The sequence below is a fragment of the Sorex araneus genome, chromosome 1 (genome assembly GCF_027595985.1).
Source record: "Sorex araneus isolate mSorAra2 chromosome 1, mSorAra2.pri, whole genome shotgun sequence".
NCBI classification, from domain to species: domain Eukaryota; kingdom Metazoa; phylum Chordata; class Mammalia; order Eulipotyphla; family Soricidae; genus Sorex; species Sorex araneus.
Window position 1 is genome coordinate 32449002 of NC_073302.1, and position 18623 is coordinate 32467624.

Genomic DNA, 18623 nt, shown 5'->3' on the forward strand with positions numbered 1-18623 from the left:
GTTGCTCATCGATTTGCTCAAGCGGGCACCAGTAACATCTCTCATTGAGAGACTTATTGTTACTGTTTTTAGCATATCGAATACACCACTGGTAGCTTGCCAGGCTCTGCCGTGCAGGCGCAATACTCTAGGTAGCTTGCCGGGCTCTCTGAGAGGGGTGGAGGAATTGAACACGGGTCAGCTGCATGAAAGGCGAATGCCCTACCACTGTGCTATCGCTCCAGCCCCTCAATATGAGATAAAAATGATAAAATGCCCGGTACAAAGAGTTTGTTTAATTAAAGTAAAAGAAACGAACCTTCTTTTAATTAAAGTGAAAGAAATGGTACTACCCCTCCCCCATTCAATTCAGAGTCCCTATAGCTTTCTTATTGCATTTGGAAGTAAAGAAAAGGCTGGTAGATTAGCCCATTAGAAAGACATCATGCTATCTTAGGAAGGTGACTATATCCCAAGGTCTATTCTCTACAGGTCAGTGAGATGCCAGCAATGCTGAGTCAGTAGCTAGCGCTTGTACTGTCCTTAGTGTCCAGATTTCTGTCCTCTAAACAAAAGCCAGCTGTCAGCCTTACTGGTTCCTGTTTATTAATGAATCTTTTTTTTTCTTTTTTCTTCATGATCTTAAATCTAGGCATGATCCAGAGAAACTAGACGCCTTCATCATGGACAAATCCCTTCTGGATTATGAAGTGTCAATAGATGCTGACTGCAAACTTCTAACTGTGGGGAAACCATTTGCCATCGAAGGTATGAATCAATCACTCTTGATTCACTTTGGCTTAGGATGTGGTCAGTGTGCTAACCTAGCTAGTCATAAATGCCAAAGACAGAGATAGAGAGTTATTCATCTTCTCTTATTTTCATTTCCAGCTCCAAAGTACTTATCTATTTAGTTGCTGGATAACTTTTCAGCTACTCCACAAACTCCTATTTACCCAGTTATTAGAAAAACTATTTTAAAAACACCATTGTCATCCAAACAGTGTGACATCAGGTATCTGAGATTGACAGTCCAGTAAAAGAAATGGGGAGACCAATTTTAATGAGCATTTTCTGATGGCCAAATCCTGTAATGAATACAATGCAAAAGCATGAAGGATCGCATTTTACAACTGGAAGAACCTCAGCATTGTTCAGATACAAAGAATTTTTTTTCCTCTTCCCATTCTTTCATTTCTGTGATGATGACTAGTGGCAGCACATATGTTTGGTTGTGGTACTCTCTGAGAACCACACATCTGATTATGGTTCTTGCACACTCAGTTGCAGTGCTTGCCAGGGGTCAGTCTGTGTTGTGGTGCTCATACACGTGGTCACCAGCAATCACCTGGCCATGGTACCAGTTGTCTTAAGTTGTGGTGCTTGCGAAGAGCAAGCATACTTTTAGCTGTAGTACTCACACACCTAACTATAGTGAACTGGAAATCATAGATTCTGTTCCAACTCCAGGGGTTCCAAACAAGTGCAACCACTGGACCCTTGCTCAGTGCATATAAGCAACATCTGGAATTAAACTAGCAACCTCACATTTACAAAGCAGGCATTTTTGCCACTGAATCATTCCTGAGTTCCTTGACTAATTTTATATTCAAGAAAGTGCAGGTAGGAGTGGGAGCAATAGTACAATGGGGAGAGTATATGCCTTGCATGCAACCAACCCAGGTTTGATACCTGGCATCCAATATAGTCCCCCGAGCACTGCTGGGAGTAATTCCTGAGTGCAGAACTATTAGTCACCCCTGAGTGTGACCAAAAGAGTCAAAAGAAAAAGGAAAAAAATCAAAGTGCAGGTACATTGATTGCATTACTTTGTTTTCCATTCAATCTTGCAATTGGATGAAAATACAGGAATTAAAATTCAAATCTCATGGGTTTTGAGTGACTAATTTTTCCATTAGTTGAAAAATAAGTAGGAAATATATATATGTATATATGTACATATATATATATATATAAACCTTAGTAATCTTAAGGGTCCTAAATAAATCTTGTTTAGGACCTCAAGTTTGCCTTTCTCCCTACTGGCAGCAAATTTTTACTTCCAATTTGATCAACCAATCAATCAAACTTGAGAATCAAAGAACTGCTTTGTCAGTGATACCTCTCATGCTGGACCACGGTTGATATATAGAACGGAGAGTTTGAAGCAGCATATTTCACATCACCCAATTCCCAGCTCCGCTTCTCTGACAGTGCATGTTGGATCTCCAGACAGCCATGCACACTTGTCAGAAAACACTTTGGCTGGAAACAATCCCAGCGGGGTGCCCAAGTCCTATTTCCAAAAAACTCAGCTTTCCTGTATGTTCGTTAACTAGTGTGTTATGACTATTCTGATTCCAATTTCCAAGCCGCTGCTGTTGGTCTCTGTCTCCCCTCAGCACATCAGCAAATTTTTTACCTCCGTTTTTGTTTTGTTGATGAATGAGAATTTAACAGCTGACGCTATTCAAATCTTTTCCTAGGAGAAATGAATCTCTTGTAGGCAAAGTGACCTCCACCTGAACCAGGGCTTACTTAGGAAGAGAGAAACTTAGTGACCAGGATCTTCTATTCCATCCACAGTCAGAGATAACAAAGGCACACACACACACACACACACACACACACACACACAAAGAAAAAGCTAGAAAACTGGGGGGAAGGGGAATCCATTTTATTGCCTTATTTTGCTGCAGCAATGGAAAAATTCCTATTTTTGTGGCATCTGGGAATCTTGAGGGGATGTAACTCTTTTTTTCTGCCCTAGATGCATTGAGTGACTAGGGTTTCTTCACCCATTTGCAGCTACCAACAATGAATCACTTGCAGCAGGAAGACTGAGGGGCACCTCTGTCTTCAGGGGGTAACCCTATCTTGTCAAACAGCAGTGGGGAGAGGCCTTGTTTGCCTTTGCTAGACCCCAGTGCCAGATGCCACACAATTAACTTCCCACTGGTTTCCTGTTTACATTTCCATCTGTGCCCCTGAGACTTAGTGCCTTGCGGTTCCCATTCTCTAGACACTTAACATTGTTTTCAAAAGGGGACAAACCCAAAATGGCACATGGAAGAGCTCTTTCTGCAAGGGAGCAGAAACACTGCAGATGGGATAAGGAGGATATTCCCATGATTGTTGGTTTATTTGATTTTTATTTTTTTGTTTTTGTTTTGGGGGGCCACACCCAGCTGTGCTCATATCTTTCTCCTGGCTCTGCACTCAGGTATCACTCTTGGCAGGGTTCAGACCCAGGTCAGCCATGTGCAAGGCAAAAGCCATACCTTTGGTATTAATGCTCCAATCCTGTTGGTTTATTTGAAAAATAAGAAAACTTAATGCAGGGGTCGGAGCAACAGTACAGCAGGTAGTACATTTGCCTCGCACATGGTAGGCCCAGGTTCAATCCCCAGCATCCGCTATGGTTCACCAATTATTGACAGAAATAATACCTGAGTGCAGAACCAGGAGTAACCCCTGAGCATCTTATGGTGTGAATCAAAAAACAAAAAAGAAACTTAATTAATTAAAACTCCTACTAACAAGTTTATAACCTAAAATTAGAAATTCATGAAATTCAAAGGGAAGATAGATATGTTGCAAACAACAATAAGAATGGTCTTAATTACTGTAATTTTTTTTCTTTTTTTGCTTTTGGATCACACCAAAAACACAGGGGTTACTGCTGGCTCATGCACTCAGGAATTGCTCCTGCCGGTGCTCGGGAGACCAGATGGGATGCTGGGAATCGAACCAGGGTCTGCCGCGTGCAAGGCAAATGCCCTACCCGCTATGCTATCGCTCCAGCCCCAATTACTGTAACTTTTTAAAGAAAAAGTTAATCTCACAAACTTTAAAAATACACTTATCTTAACCAGATTTATCTAAAATATTACATGCTTTCCTTTAACCATGCACTTAGATTTCCTGAAATTGAAATTGTAAATGTTTATTAATCAGGCTGTAAGAATAAAAAATATAATCAGTGCAGTTTGTGACTAATACTTATTTAGTAGTTTTCAGAAACGTTTTATGTACTGTCAATGTTCCTTTGCACTATGTAATACAATGCTAGGCCCATGATAACTATGTAATAAATGATGTCTATTGTTCAACTCACTAAGTTAAATTTGAAATAAACGCCTAAATCACTTTCTAATGTAGTTGTTAACTAAGAGTCTGTATATAATTTCCCAAGTGCTTGCATGACTTCAGGAAGTTGAACAGGAGAGAAAACAGTCCATTGATCCCATCATGCTGAATGTACATATATTCTCAATTTACTGATATGCACCAACTCATTGTGATTACCACCTACTTCCAACTTTGCCACCCTTCATTTATTTAGGATTAAAGGATCAAAATAAGCCAATGAGAGATAGTATCCCATGCTGAATTTGAAGCCATTTCATGAGTATTCAGAATGCCAAATCTAAACTATTATCTATTCAAGAACATGTGGAAAGTCTTTGTTCATATTGAATACCATACACCAGGGGCACAAAAAAAATCTATTGTGTGCTCTGGAAAAAAAAAGAAAGTATTGAGATAAATGAATACATGTTCTAAATTTATGCATTGGAGTTAGCTGACAACAAAGGTCAAAAGAAAAAAAAATGAAACTGTACAGTAATGATTTGTGATATTTCTCTTGAAGACCTTTGCTTGTTTTTGAATTTGTTCTTACTTCCAGTAATTATTTAATACAGTGCTTAGACAATTAATTCTGGAATCTGAGTGCTTGCATTAGAGCAGTTGTTGGGTCTGGAGAAATAGTAGAGAAGGTAGGACACTTGCCTTGCATGCAGCCGACCTGACACCTGGCACTCCATTTGGTCCCCAAATATCACCAGGGATATTTTTTTATATCCCTGAGTGCAGAGCCTGGAGTAAGACCTGTGTACATGTGAGCCTGCGCCCAGACCAGAAAAATAAATAAATAAAAGAGTTGTTTCTAACTATACTGTGCTGGACAAGTTAATGGTTCATGTGTTCTTAAAATTCTTCATCTGGATAACAGGTTTATGAATAGTACCTCTTTGATCGTGTTCTTATGAAATTAAATAAAATGGTACATGTAAAAAAGTATAAGCATGTATGACACACGGTAGATACTTTAATAAATTGTTTTTTTAATATCCTTAATTAATGCATATCACTATAAAATTATCCCAGGGTAAATAGCCTTTATATAACTCAGTTCCTCCTACTTACTTCTCCCTCCACTTTGATATATTAGGAATAAGGGAAACCATCTTTAAAGTCTCCCTTTTATAGGGATTTCTGCAGCGTCCTCAACCATTGACCTGGAGTAGCTAAATATGGTATTCCAAGGACATACTGAGAAACTGAATGAATCTTTATTCCTGAAGTTTTTTAACCCTAGCTTTGAGATCTTATTTTCAAAATAACTACTTTACAACCACATTTCACAAAGATTCCTTTTAGTCTATGAATTTCTAGCTATACATTTGCTAGCCAAAATGTATTTCCACCTCTCTTAGCTGAGTAATGCTGATTTATCCATGGAGAAAGATGAGGATACTATTCCGAAAATTGTTCTCTTGGGCTATTAAGCTGTATCCAATTTCCAGGGTGCCTGATGCCTTCATCTTTAGGGTTGAGGAATTCCATTTGGCTTCATCCATCAACCACAAAGAGTCAACCTCGTCTTTATTGCAAAGCCACATCTCTAATGATAATGAAAGCAACTCAGGCTGATAAGTTGAGTCAGCAATTCAAAAATAAGAATTCTTTGACCAATGAACACAATCAGATTTGAAAAGCTACTGATAAAGAGAAAGACGGAAATGAAATCTTCAGGATTTTATTATTTTATATTTCTGAAATAATAGAGTTTTGTTTCTCCTGAAAAATTTCTCTCCTGATTGCAATGCAATGTCCCCCTACTTATATCCTTGTTTCATAAGTATACTTTGTTTTATTTTACTAGTAATAATTATTAACACCAAAAATAATTAAAATGTTAATACTCAATGTTTTGAAACAGGAAATTTAAAGGGATAATAACCGGGTTTTTTTTTTTACTGTCAACAATACTTGTATTTTTTTTATTGAATCACCTGAGATATACAGTTACGAAGTTATTCATGATTGAATTCATACAATATCATACAATGTTCCAATGCCCATCCTCAGTGCACATTTCCTATCACAAATGTTCCCAGTTTTTCTCCTGCCTGCCACCGCACTTTTTGTCTCTGCCTCTATGGAAAACGCCTCTCTCTCTCTCTCTCTCTCTCTCTCTCTCTCTGATTTTCCTTTTGACACTGTGGTTTGCAATATTGTTACTGAAAAGGTATCGTGCATATCATTATATCTCTTTTCAGCATTCAGTTTTTGTCCAGAGTGATCATTTCCAACTATCATTGTCGTAGTGGTCCCTTCTCTGTCCTAACTGCCTTCCCCCCCACCCCACCCCCACCTCGGTGGCAAGCTTTCTACCAAGAACCAGTCCTCCTGGCCCTTCTTGCTACTGTCTTTGAGTATAATTCACATATTGTGGGGATTTTTTTATATCCCAAAAATTAGTGCAGTCATTTGGTTTGTCCCACTCCCTCTGACTGATTTCTTTCAGCATGATACTCTCCATATCCACCAATGTATAAGCAAATTTCATGACTTCATTTTTCTTGACAGTTGTGTAGTGTTCCATTGTGTAGATGTACCATAGTTTCTTTATGCACTCCCCTGTTCTTGGTCATTTGTGTTGCTTCTAGATTCTGACTATTGTGAATAGTGCTGCAATGAACATAGGACTGCAGATAGCTTTTCTGCGTTGTGCTTTTGAACCATTAAGGTATATTTCCAGGATGAGTGTTGCTGGGTCATATGGAATTTCAATTTCTAGGTTTTTGTTTTTACATTCTTTACATTGCATATCATTTTTTTTATTTTTTTATTTTTTTAATTAATGAGTCACCATGAGGATGCACTTTCAGAGTTTCATGTCTGTGTTACAGTTATACAACATGGTCCCCCCCCATGCTGTCTCTCCCCCAACCCCTGTGACAGGGAATTCCTTATTGTTCTCTCTCTTTTTTGGGTGTTATGGTTTTAATGGATATACTGGGTGGCTATTGTGTTCAATCTATAGTCTTCTTTCAGCCCGCCTCTCCCATCCTGAGTGGAAAATTTCTAGTTTTTAGATGAGTGTCCATATTGTAACTTGTTTTTTAAAAAATAGACTGTTTTTTAATTAAAGTTAAATTAACATTGACATGATAGAGTGGAATAATTTAATATTTATTATTTCCTATGTGACATGGCATGTTTTACAAATGTCCCTGCATCTTCAGCATTGCTTTCTTCCTAAGAGTTATTTGAATATTTTTGTTGTAGTGCAAACATTCTATTCTAGGAATCATCAAGTTTATTAATTATTAATTTAATCTTTCTAAACTTTCTTATCATGCAGTTTGTCTTATCCACCAAAAGTACCATTGTAAAGAACCCATCTAAAATGCCTCTGTCGGTGCAGGAAGGTGGATAAGGGGGGGAAAAAAAAAGGGGAAAGGAAAAAGGAAAAAAAAAAGAATTATGTACTTGGAGCAGTGGGGCTACATATCTCTTCATTCCCAGCAATGGAAAACTAATTATCAAATGCTTCCTTGGTAGTAGGGCTGTCTCTCTTGGGTGGAAACTCCAACAACTATAGTGAATTTTGTGTTGAAATATGGAACGAAATCAAGGTAAAGAGAAAATGAAGTGAAATTCATTAGTTATACAGTAGGGGGTCGGGGGTGGGGGCGGGGGGTATACTGGGGTTTTGGGTGGTGGAATATGGGCACTGGTGAAGGGATGGGTGTTTCAATATTGTATAACTGAGACATAAACCTGAGAACTTTGTAACTTTCCACATGGTGATTTAATAAAAAGTTTTTTAAAAAAATAAAAAGGCCCAGCTTTTAACGAGGTTGAGCACTTGCCACTCCAAAAAAAAAAAAAAATGCCTCTGTCACCCTTTCATCTGGTGATAATCACTCATTCCTCTGGATCCCATGAACCATTATTAGTGTCACTTAGTGCACCCTCGTTATTTCATATTTTGTCTTTTCTGAGTTTACAGCTCACCTGTTTATTTTTCCAAGAAAAGTCCTAAGACATTTTTAGTAAGCTGTATAGTTATCTATAAATATCTGCCCTTCCCCATGTCACCATGGAATTAAGTATGGGCTTTATTGTCTAATTGAACTTGGTGACCTCCAGAGCATCTGGTACAGAATATATATTCAACATATGTTTGTGGGAGAGTTGAATAAGCATGCAATCATGCTTATCAAGTGAAAAAAATTTCTGACATTATCATTCTAATCTAGTTTGGAATTATTGGTTTTAGTAAAATTTTTAGGAGAAATAATATGGTTAGAAAGCACTCTTGTTTATTACTGTATATGTACATATATGTAATTTTATGCCAGGCATGGATGTACTTATACTATACCTAAACAAGTTATTTAAAAGTTTCGAAATAAGTCTTCACTTGAATAACAAATATTTGTGTTTGCTAGAAAACAACTCATCAATTTAGGTGACTGTGGTTTTTTGCTTAATTTGGGGGATGAGAGAGAGGTGAATTTTATTAATCAATACACTGTAGCAGTAGAATCTATATTGAAAAGAAGGACATAGTTAAATATTCTCTTGTCTCCTTCATCTAACAGCAGATGCGCTAAAAAGAGCACTGATTTTAGACTTAAATAATCTATTTGTGGGGCTGGAGTGATAACACAGTGGGTAGGGCATTTGCCTCGCATGTGGCCAGCCCGGGTTCGATCCCCAGCATCCCATATGGTCCCCCAAGCACCACCAGGAGTAATTCCTGAGTGCATGAGACAAGAGTAACCCCTGTGCAGAGCTGGATGTGACCCAAAAAAAGAAAAAAAATAATCTATTTGTGTGATCTTGGGAAGTGTATTTATTCTTCAAGTAATATATGCTTTTCATAAGTTAATGTAGTGATTAGATGCACATGGAATGGTTGGTAGCTGGCACAGAGAAGGGGTCAGCTTGTTTTTATTATAATTCCAAAATAATTTAGTTGAACTGAAAGTCACAATCTGTTACACAGGCTCATGATCTACAAGATTGATAAAGTGTAATAAAAATTTACTATAGAGCAGTATGTGGCATATAATAATACCTAGATACTTTTTTTTTTATTTTTGGGCCACACCTGGCAATGCACAGGGGTTACTCCTGGCTTGTACACTCAGGACCAGATGTGTTGCTGGGAATAGAACCCGGGTAGGCCACATGCAAGGCAAACGCACTACCCGCTGTGCTATCACTCCAGCCCCCTATATACATTTTTGAAATCATTGTTGAAAATTACTGCCACAATGGCAAAACACCTGGTTTGCTGTCTGGACCAACAATCTTTCCTTTATATGTTCTCGTATGTTCCAGTTCTTCTACCTCATGGAACTTATAAACACTCCTCATGTAGAAGATGTTTAATATTCATATCCCTAATGGAGTGGGCTGGAGCGATAGCATAGCGGGTAGGGCGTTTACCTTGCATGAGGCCAACCCGAGTTCGATTCCGCCGTCCCTTTCCAAGAGCCCAGCAAGCTACCGAGAGCATCCCGTCCGCACAGCAGAACCTGGCAAGCTGCCTGTGGCATATTCAGTATGCCAAAAACAGTAACAAGTCTCACAATGGAGACGTTACTAGTGCCCGCTTGAGCAAATCGATGAACAACAGGACAACAGTGCTACAGTGCTATCCCTAAATGGAGTACAGTCTATCACAGCATGACTATATCTACCTTGCTTACAGCTAAATCCCAACCAATTAATAAAGCACCTATTAACTCAGTAAATATTTGGTGAATGAATGAGTGAATGAATACATGAATGTGTCCATAAGTCAGTTATCATCATACACATGACTAGTTATGTGCCCAACATGTTAATAACTACTGAATAAATGTCTATACAACTAAATTGTCTATCGCATTCATTATTACAAAACTTTCTAAAGGAAACTGATTACTTCCTTATAGTTACCCATTACAAAGGATGTTATTTAACGATAACATCAGCAAAAAAGCAGGCTGTCTTCTTGAAGTCTTTTATTTTATTTTCAGTCTTGCTTTTCAAGCCAAAACTACTAGTCACAAAATGGGCACTCAGAATAGCATTTTGAATGGAAAATTCTAATCATCTTTTGACATTGTCATCATTTCCTTGAGTCACCATTGTTAAGGAACAAACAGAATTATCAAGGGGGAAAAAAACATACAGCTCTTTAAAACTCAAACATTTTTCTGCATTATTTCTTCTCTTTTATTGGTTATATACATATCTCAAACTTCTTTTTTTAATAAAAGGCTTTGTGTGTGTGCAATTTCAAATGTTAAAAACAAAATCACCATAGAAATAAATTACCAAAATAGGACAATTATAGCTATTTGTTTCCATTAAGTCTCTTTGGATTCTTGACAGCCTTTCTCTCTGAGAAAAGAACTAACTCTGTTTTTTATTTATCTTAATCATTTGGAGGACAAAACATCATTTTTGTTTGCTGGTTTTTGATGCTGCTATCTCCAATACCTAAAAACAAATTGTAGTTAATTAGCCTCTTAAATGTGACTCATCAAAGAGATTAATAGTGTAGGATAGCAGTTTGGAAAGCAAGTAAACCCACATAGAAGAAGGGTACAGAGTCAAACTTCATTAATAAACCTCTTAACAAATTACATCCGTCTCTGTGCTTTTCCTCTCATCCTTTCCCCTGCCTCTTCTACTTGAATAATACGTCCTGGATCTTTGGCTTATCATTTCATTTATTTCTATTTCTTTTTTAATTTTGATTTTTGTTTAATTTTGTTTTGGCAACCATGGTTTAAGATAATGAAGGGTTTTATGCATAAAATATTTCAGCATCACACCCTTCACCAGAGTGTCAGCTTCTCTCCCCCATTGTCTTTCCCATCCCCCACCCCTCATTCTATACTATGTTAAATGTCCGACTGAAGACTGTCTCAAATTCTGTGCCCTTGGGCATTTATTTTTTTCCTTACTAAATTTCTTTATATACCAATAGAGATATATCCTTTGGTATATGTTCCTCTCCTTCTGAATAACTTCTTTCAGCATGATACTCTCCAGAACCATCCATGTTTCATGGTTTCATTTCATGGTGTATAAGAACCACAGTTTCTTTACCCAGTCATCTGTCCTGGTATACTTGGATTGTTCCCAAATTTTGGCTAATTTTTTAAATTGCACTTGTATTGGATGAAAGAGGCTGGAGCATATGCTGCTTGGCATGTGAAGGATTCAAAGCTTGATTCCTACCCCTACCTGGCTCCCCAGAACCACAGACCCCGAGCATCCATCATGGTGCTAGGGCTGGGCAAGAGTTATTAGATTCCACTGGGCTGAGTGTCATCAACAGTGGGTTCCATTTAAAAAAATAACATGTCTCTATCTAGATGATAGATATATATACTTTTACCACCTGCATATGCATTCTTAATTCATATATCTATATGACTGGGGAGATAGATCAAAGGTAAGGAGCAGGTGTTTTACCCAAATTTCAATCCCTGGAACTCTGCATGGTCTTAAAGGTACCACTGAAGTACCTTTAAGCATTGCAGAGTGTGGCCCCAAAATGTATTTTTAATGTTGTTACAGTTACATAATAAATTCATGCGGAATAGTCCAGAGCTAACCTTTTCACTCAATACCCTCAATGCCTTGTTATCTATTTTATTGCTCAAACTAGAAGCATAAATGAGGATAAAGTTCTAGCTTAGGTTTCATATTGTATAATATCCCAGTTGTGTAAATGTCTTACAATTTAGCTATTCTCTTGTCAAAGAATCTGAGTTAAGTTCAATTTCTGCTAGTGTCAACAGTGACTCTAAGTGCCCTCTCATTCATATCTCCTGATGAAGTTATGGAGCTATCCTTAGGAGTAAACTTTCTGGTAGAGTGTACAAATATTCAACTATACAAAATGTTGGAAAATTCTTTTCCAAAGTGATTACATCAACATACATGCCCTCAGCAATGTGTAAGTGATTTTATTGACCCACATAGTCCCCAATTCTTGGTATTACCAGACTTTTTTTTTAACAAATTGAATTAGTTATTACAGGTTCTTGTCTATGCTTTAATTCTGTGACTATTTTGTATATTCATGTGGTTTTATTATACTATTTAAAAAGATCATGCTGATAATAAAAGTATGTGAAAAATCAAATATTATGATTAATTTTCTTTTGTTTATAAGACAAAAAGTTTTGAGATGAGTTGAGTAGGGAATCCTAGCCTTCATAAAGTTTTCAAGAATGACACTCAGAAATATTTTGATGGGTCCAGATAATACTTGCCTCGCAAACAGTCAACCCACGTTGAATCCCCAGCATCCCATAAGCCCCCACTTCTGAGCACCATCAGAGATAATTCCTGAGAGCAGAGTCAAGAGCATTACTAGATTTAGCCATAAAAAGAAAATTGTCATAATAGAAGGACAGATGGCCTTGGAATATAAAATCCCACTGATATATTATGCCCAGCTTGAGTCAGCCTACTCCTTTCCAAATTCATCTCATCTACTCAGAAAGGCAGCAAATCCAAGGTTATGATCCCTGGGTATTTTTAACTCTTTTGAAGAAAAGATGGTGAAAGTTGACCATACCCCTTTAACAGATCTGATGGGCATTAATACTATTAAGTGGTTGTCTCTTAGGATCTTCCCCAGTGAAAAAATCCTCTAAGATTATATTTTCTCCTAGGATATGGCATTGGTCTCCCACCAAACTCTCCACTGACTTCCAATATATCTGAGCTAATCAGTCAGTACAAGTCACATGGATTTATGGATGTTCTGCATGACAAGTGGTACAAGGTGGTTCCCTGTGGCAAGAGAAGTTTTGCTGTCACTGAGGTAAGAAAAGAATTGCTGTAATGGTGAGCCTTCATATAGAATTGCACTTTGCTACCTTGAAGAATGTGAGGAAATCTTGTTATCTGTGTGTCGTGGTCAATGATCCAGGCAATTAACATCTATTTGGATCCTGAATATTTGGATTATCCTACCTACACTTGAAGCAAGTCCTTTCCCCTAGGAATTTGTAGTGAGATATGTCCTAGATGTGATGCTATTTTGATGAGTAAATGTATGAATTTCTACTTTTCTTTTCGGTGCTCTAGTTACAAATGCAGAAGAAATGCTGTTCTGAATTATAGCAATAGTATGGGAGATGGACATTAGCAGTATTTGCTTGAACCACTAATTGCTGGTCACAATGCAGACTGAAAAGTAACCTCCAAGAGTCAAAGCAATAGTACAGCAGTAGCATGCTATCCTTTCATGAGGCCAACCCAGGTTCAATTCCAGCACCCTACATGGTCCACAAGCCCATCAGGAGTGATCTTTGAGCACAGAGCCGTGAGTGAGCTCTGATCACTGCCAGGTATGCACCCCCAAAATAACAAAAAACAAAAAAATAAAATAGCTTTCAAGATCTAATCAGAATTAACCTCTCATCATCCAGTAATCATTTTCTATGGGTTTATAAAAATAGACATATCTTAGCCTTAGATATATTTTAACCAGTTATTGATAGATTATAGAACCACAGCATCTGTAAAACTGAAAACAATCAAGTTCCCTTTTTTTGCAGTTTTGTCTTGGATTCTGTTTGCAAGCATGCACTAAGCCCATCGAGCTATCTCTCCTTCATCAAGACACTTATTTTATAGATGGAAAACTAATACTTAGAGATACGAAGTGATTTGCCCAGGGCACACAAATAGGCAGGCTCTACCTTTTTTTTTTGTTTTAATGCTCTGTTTTACAATGTAATTAAAGAGTGAGCTGGAAATTGGATGACTAAGATAGAAGATTTAAAGGTGTAGCAGAGTCACAGTCTTGGCTATTTAAAAGAGGAGACAAGCAAACCAGTATAAGGTCAGCCTGACATTTAAGAAAAAAAATCTCCAGCCACAACAGTGGCTTCAGATGACCTCTATTTGCCAACTTCTAGATTTTTAGGCAGATTCTTGTAAGCTCTCTGGAGCCATCTTCTACCTTCCTCTTTGACATCTCCATTTGAATACCCTCCAGGCAGATCTCACATTTAACTTGACAGAAAGCTGAATCCTTGATCTTCTCTCCTAAATCTGCCATGCTTCACATCTTGGTAATTGCACAAACCTGGCAGGGATCCTTCATGCCTCCCACATCTCACCTTCGGCATCCATCAACAAACCATATCTCTTCCTCCTACAAAACACGTCTGAAATATGCTCATTTACTGCCCTCTCCGTGACCATCAGTCTAGGCCAAGTGATCATCCCTCATCTGAACCACTGCAAATGTCTCCTGTCTGGTCTGTTTCCATTCCTGCCTTTTCTCCACTTGGTTGCAGCACGGCCAGTGACTCTGCTGCAATCATGGCCCCACTGTGTATTAGGGCACAAGGTGAAATGCCAACTATGACCTATAGTGGCCTGGGCGATGCAGTAGGCCTCTGCCTACTTCAGCATCATCTCAGGCCTCTGTCCTCCTATCACAGTCCTCCATCACAACCCCAGAATAATGGTCATTTCAGCTTGACAGTGGCTTCCTTGTCTGCTGTTTCTTCCTTTTCAAATGCCCTTCCCCGCAGCATTTACCCTCTTGCCCCCTGACATGGATTCAGTTAGCTTCTACTCATGATAAATTCCCTGCTGAAACCTCCCTTCTTCAGAGCTTGGTTGTAGTTCCGGACCTAATCTGAACTCTGTCTCTTTATAATCCCATTTTAAATCTCAAACTATTTCATAACATTTTTTCATAATTTATCAATTTTCACAGTTTTTAAAAATGTTTCATCAGATTGTTATGTGTTATTGTTCCTTCATCAGACCAGAGCTTTTTAAGCTATTTCCACTGTGACCCCAGTACTTGAGAAATATTTGTTCTAGGTATTCTAGGTATATAGGTATATAAAACAGGTATAAGAGTCAAAGATTTGGGACAGAGAGTTAGCGCAGGGATTCAGTGTTTGCCTTGCACTTGACTGGCCCGAATTGCGTTTCCAATACAATATCATCTCCACCCCCAAGTACAGCCAGAAGTACAGGAAGAGCACAGAGCACAGAATCAAGAGGAGTGCTAGAGCACCACTGGGTCTGGTTCAAACCCCCTTTCCCCAAATCAAACATTTACTGATGATATAGCATCAAGAAATTTATTTTTTTAATGTTTATAATTTTTTAAAACCCCCACATTTGGTTACTAGTTCCTCATTTGGGTCATGTCCCACATTTCAGGAAGCTAGGTGTTAAACTATATATAATAGACTTCTGGGAGTGTCACAAGTCTTTGTTTACCATGGTGCTCCAATGCCTGGACATAGTAAGCAGTCATAAGCAATTAAAAAATAAATGAATCAGAGTGTGAACAATATATATGAGAAATTGGGAAGCAAAAGGTAGGAACATAAAGCAAAAGCCATGTTGAGAGTATCCTGGGTGGAACACCAGACTCCCAAAGTTCCTGTCTGCCTAGAATTTCAAAATGTGACCTAATTTGGAAATAGAGTCTTTGAGCAGGTAGTCCCGATGAGGAGATAATGGATAAAGGTGGAATCTAAATGCAATGTTTGGTGTCCTTACAAGGCCATGTGTGAGTAAGGGAGGAGGCCATGTGACAGTGGCAGAAAATTAACAGGTGAAAGCTGATAAAGGATGGGCAGCAACTATTAGAGACAAAATAGAAGCATCAAAAAGATTCTGCCTGAAAATCTCCAGGGAAAATGTGAAAGAAAAGAATTCTATGGAATCAAGTCACCCAGTTTTGATAATTTCTTCCAGCACCTCTTGGACATTCATATAGGTAGATGATGACAAGGATTGATAGGTTTTCCTTGGCTAAAAAACAGAACTAAGGGAATTTTTTGTTTGGGACAGTGATGGGAGAGAAAGATTCTAGGCAGTGCTCCTAGTGAGAATCAGTCCAGCTGTATAAATCAAACAGTTCAGAGTTTGAACTCTGTGGTTTGAACTCTAGTATCACCAGGATCAGACTTGGAGGGGCAGGGACAGTGATGCTCTACGCTAGAGACACAGCTCAGTGGTCTGTAGTGCAGGCTTTGCAAGCAAGAAGCCCTGGTTTGATTCCTGGCCCCCCATGTTCTGCAAGAAGTATCCCTGAGCTCCACTGGAAGTGGCAAAAAAAAAAAAACACTAAAAAGAAAAAATCAAAGTGTTTTCTTTACCTAATGAAGAGATTTAAAGAAAAAACAAAAACCTATCAAAAAAAGTGAATAATCACAACTAAAAACTATGGCAAGCCAGTCAATGTCATTGGCAACTAAATTTACCTCTAGTATCCTAACAGCCCTACCTGAAAGAATGTCACATGAGTTGAAGAGGTTTTCTTTTAGTGTTGGGGGGATGAAGGGATATGAAGCTTCACCCAGCAGTTTTTTAGACTTATTCTCAGCCATGCTCAAGGGACTATGCAGTTCTGGGATCAAATTGGCACCAGACTCAAAAGGTAAGAAAATTCGCCTTTTTATCTTTCAGGCCCTGGAAATTTTGTTGGTTTTTTATCAGAAAAATAAAAGAAATTTTGTTGTGAGTCCGAAATTTTTAAATAAATTTTGAAGGGCACTAAATAGCTGAAGTGATACTATTTGTGAGATGAAAAATATTTCTCATCTCTGACTAAATCCTGTATTTATGCATCATAAAAGCTAAAGGAATGGTATTAGAGGTGATTCAATGAAAGCCTTTTGGAAGGAACTAAATATGTGATTCATTTCCTCTACTTCTGAATGATACAGCCACCCTGCTTCACGGGTGTACACCATCTGGAAGAAGGGACTTGTCTGTCTAGCAGTATTGATAAAACACTTACTGTGATGACAGACACTCTTCCAAATATTTTTAATCTATAACAGAACAACAACCAAAAAAAAAAAAAGACAGATCTCTATCTTCAATGTGTTTGCATTGTAACAGAAAGAGACAATACAATAGATATATTACCTAAGTAAATTAGATCATGTTAACAATTCTTACCAGGTGAAAAGTAGGAGAACATTGACATCTACTGTTGTAGAAGGCCTCATTGAGAAGATCATTGAGCAAAGAGGAAATTGGGAACAATTCAGTTCTGCTTCTATATGACAGAAGTTTTACTAGAGACTTGAACTAACGGGTTCTGCTACAACACCATATGGCAGGCATTTTTATCTTTAGTTGGAGAGATTTGCATGACTTTTCATAAATATATATATGTATATATATATATATATATATATATATACTTTATGGGATTTACACCAAGCAGCTTAATTAATTCAGTCAGAAAGGCAAATAAGCCAATTGCTTAAATTGTGCAGAGCAACAATGACTTGTTTTATAAACATTTGTCATAGTTGTTAAGACTGTGATTAACTTAATCCAAAATGGAAAAAAAATGTGATTCAAGCCAAGTGATTTAAAGCTAACAATAAGATATTTGGTCATGCAAAAGGAGCCTTCCAGCCATGTCCCCGAAACCAGTAACACTGAATGACTTGACCTCCCCTACAGCATGTACACCTCTTGACAGTTTCATTTCTGGAGCCCAGGTGTCATGGAAAAGACCCACTCACAGGCCAGGGCAAGCCCCTAAGAGTGTTATGCTCTACAGATGCAGAACCTAATTCCACATGACATCCAGAGGGGAAGATTCTTTTAGAGACAAACCCAGGTACAATCATAAATCTATACATTTATAGCTCAAGGCGCAATAAATTTGAAGATCACACATTTTTGGACTTGCACACGGGCCATTTATGTTAACAGCTAACTGACTTAACTACTCTTAACCTTTTCCCTCTTTGTGGACCAGGGAGATGATATTGTAGAAAGGCTCTTGCCTTACTCGGTGGCTGATCCACGTTTGATCTCCACCCCCCCATAGTAACCTGAGCACAGAGCCATGAATAAGCTCCAAACACTACCAGGTGTGGACCCAAAACAAAACAATCTGTGTTCCCTCCTCGTTGAGTGAGTTTGCTAAACTCCTTCCCCAATTTTTGTTCTGAGCTAAGAATCATTTTTGGAAAAGGCATAATATGCAGTAAACCTGGCATAGTATGCAGTAAATAATGGAAATAGCAATAGTAAAGGAGCAGAAAATAGCTGGCTGGCAGAGAAGCTTTTTCCTGTTTAAATTTTTTTAAGAAGGTAGTAAATATCTGAGCATAGAGAAACCCCAGCCTTTCTCGTGTCCACAGAAACACCAGTTTAGGACTGGAAAGATTATGCAGGAAATAGGGTTTTTGCATTGCACACAGCAGACCCAGATTCCACTCCTAGAATTGCATAGGAGAGGAATCCCACCCAAAGCATAACCCTGAGTATAACCCCAGAACACTACTGGATGTAGTCCCCAAACAAACAAACAAAACAGTACCAACTTATTATATAGGACTGCTGATTAAAATGTTTCCAGGCTCTGTGGTCTTCTACAGAGCTGGTAATCCCTTATTCAGAATTTAATTAGAAACCCACAACAAAGCCAGTAGTCCCCACCTACCCTTATTTTCAGGCCAAGATCTTCTCCCCTCACCTGTATGACCCTAAAGACAGCTATGACAGTTCCAATGTGGCCATAACAGGATAGA

The 18623-nt window shown here is 38.2% G+C and overlaps 1 protein-coding gene across 1 annotated transcript in view; it reads left to right on the forward strand.

Moving 5' to 3' along the window:
• Positions 1-18623, forward strand: part of GRIN3A (glutamate ionotropic receptor NMDA type subunit 3A) — a 207569-nt gene that overhangs the window by 139995 nt on the left and 48951 nt on the right. Inside the window, exons 5-6 of the mRNA XM_004600274.2 lie at positions 632-747; positions 12750-12901. Of these exons, the coding sequence (XP_004600331.1) occupies positions 632-747; positions 12750-12901 (268 nt within the window). The remainder of the gene's footprint in view (positions 1-631; positions 748-12749; positions 12902-18623) is intronic.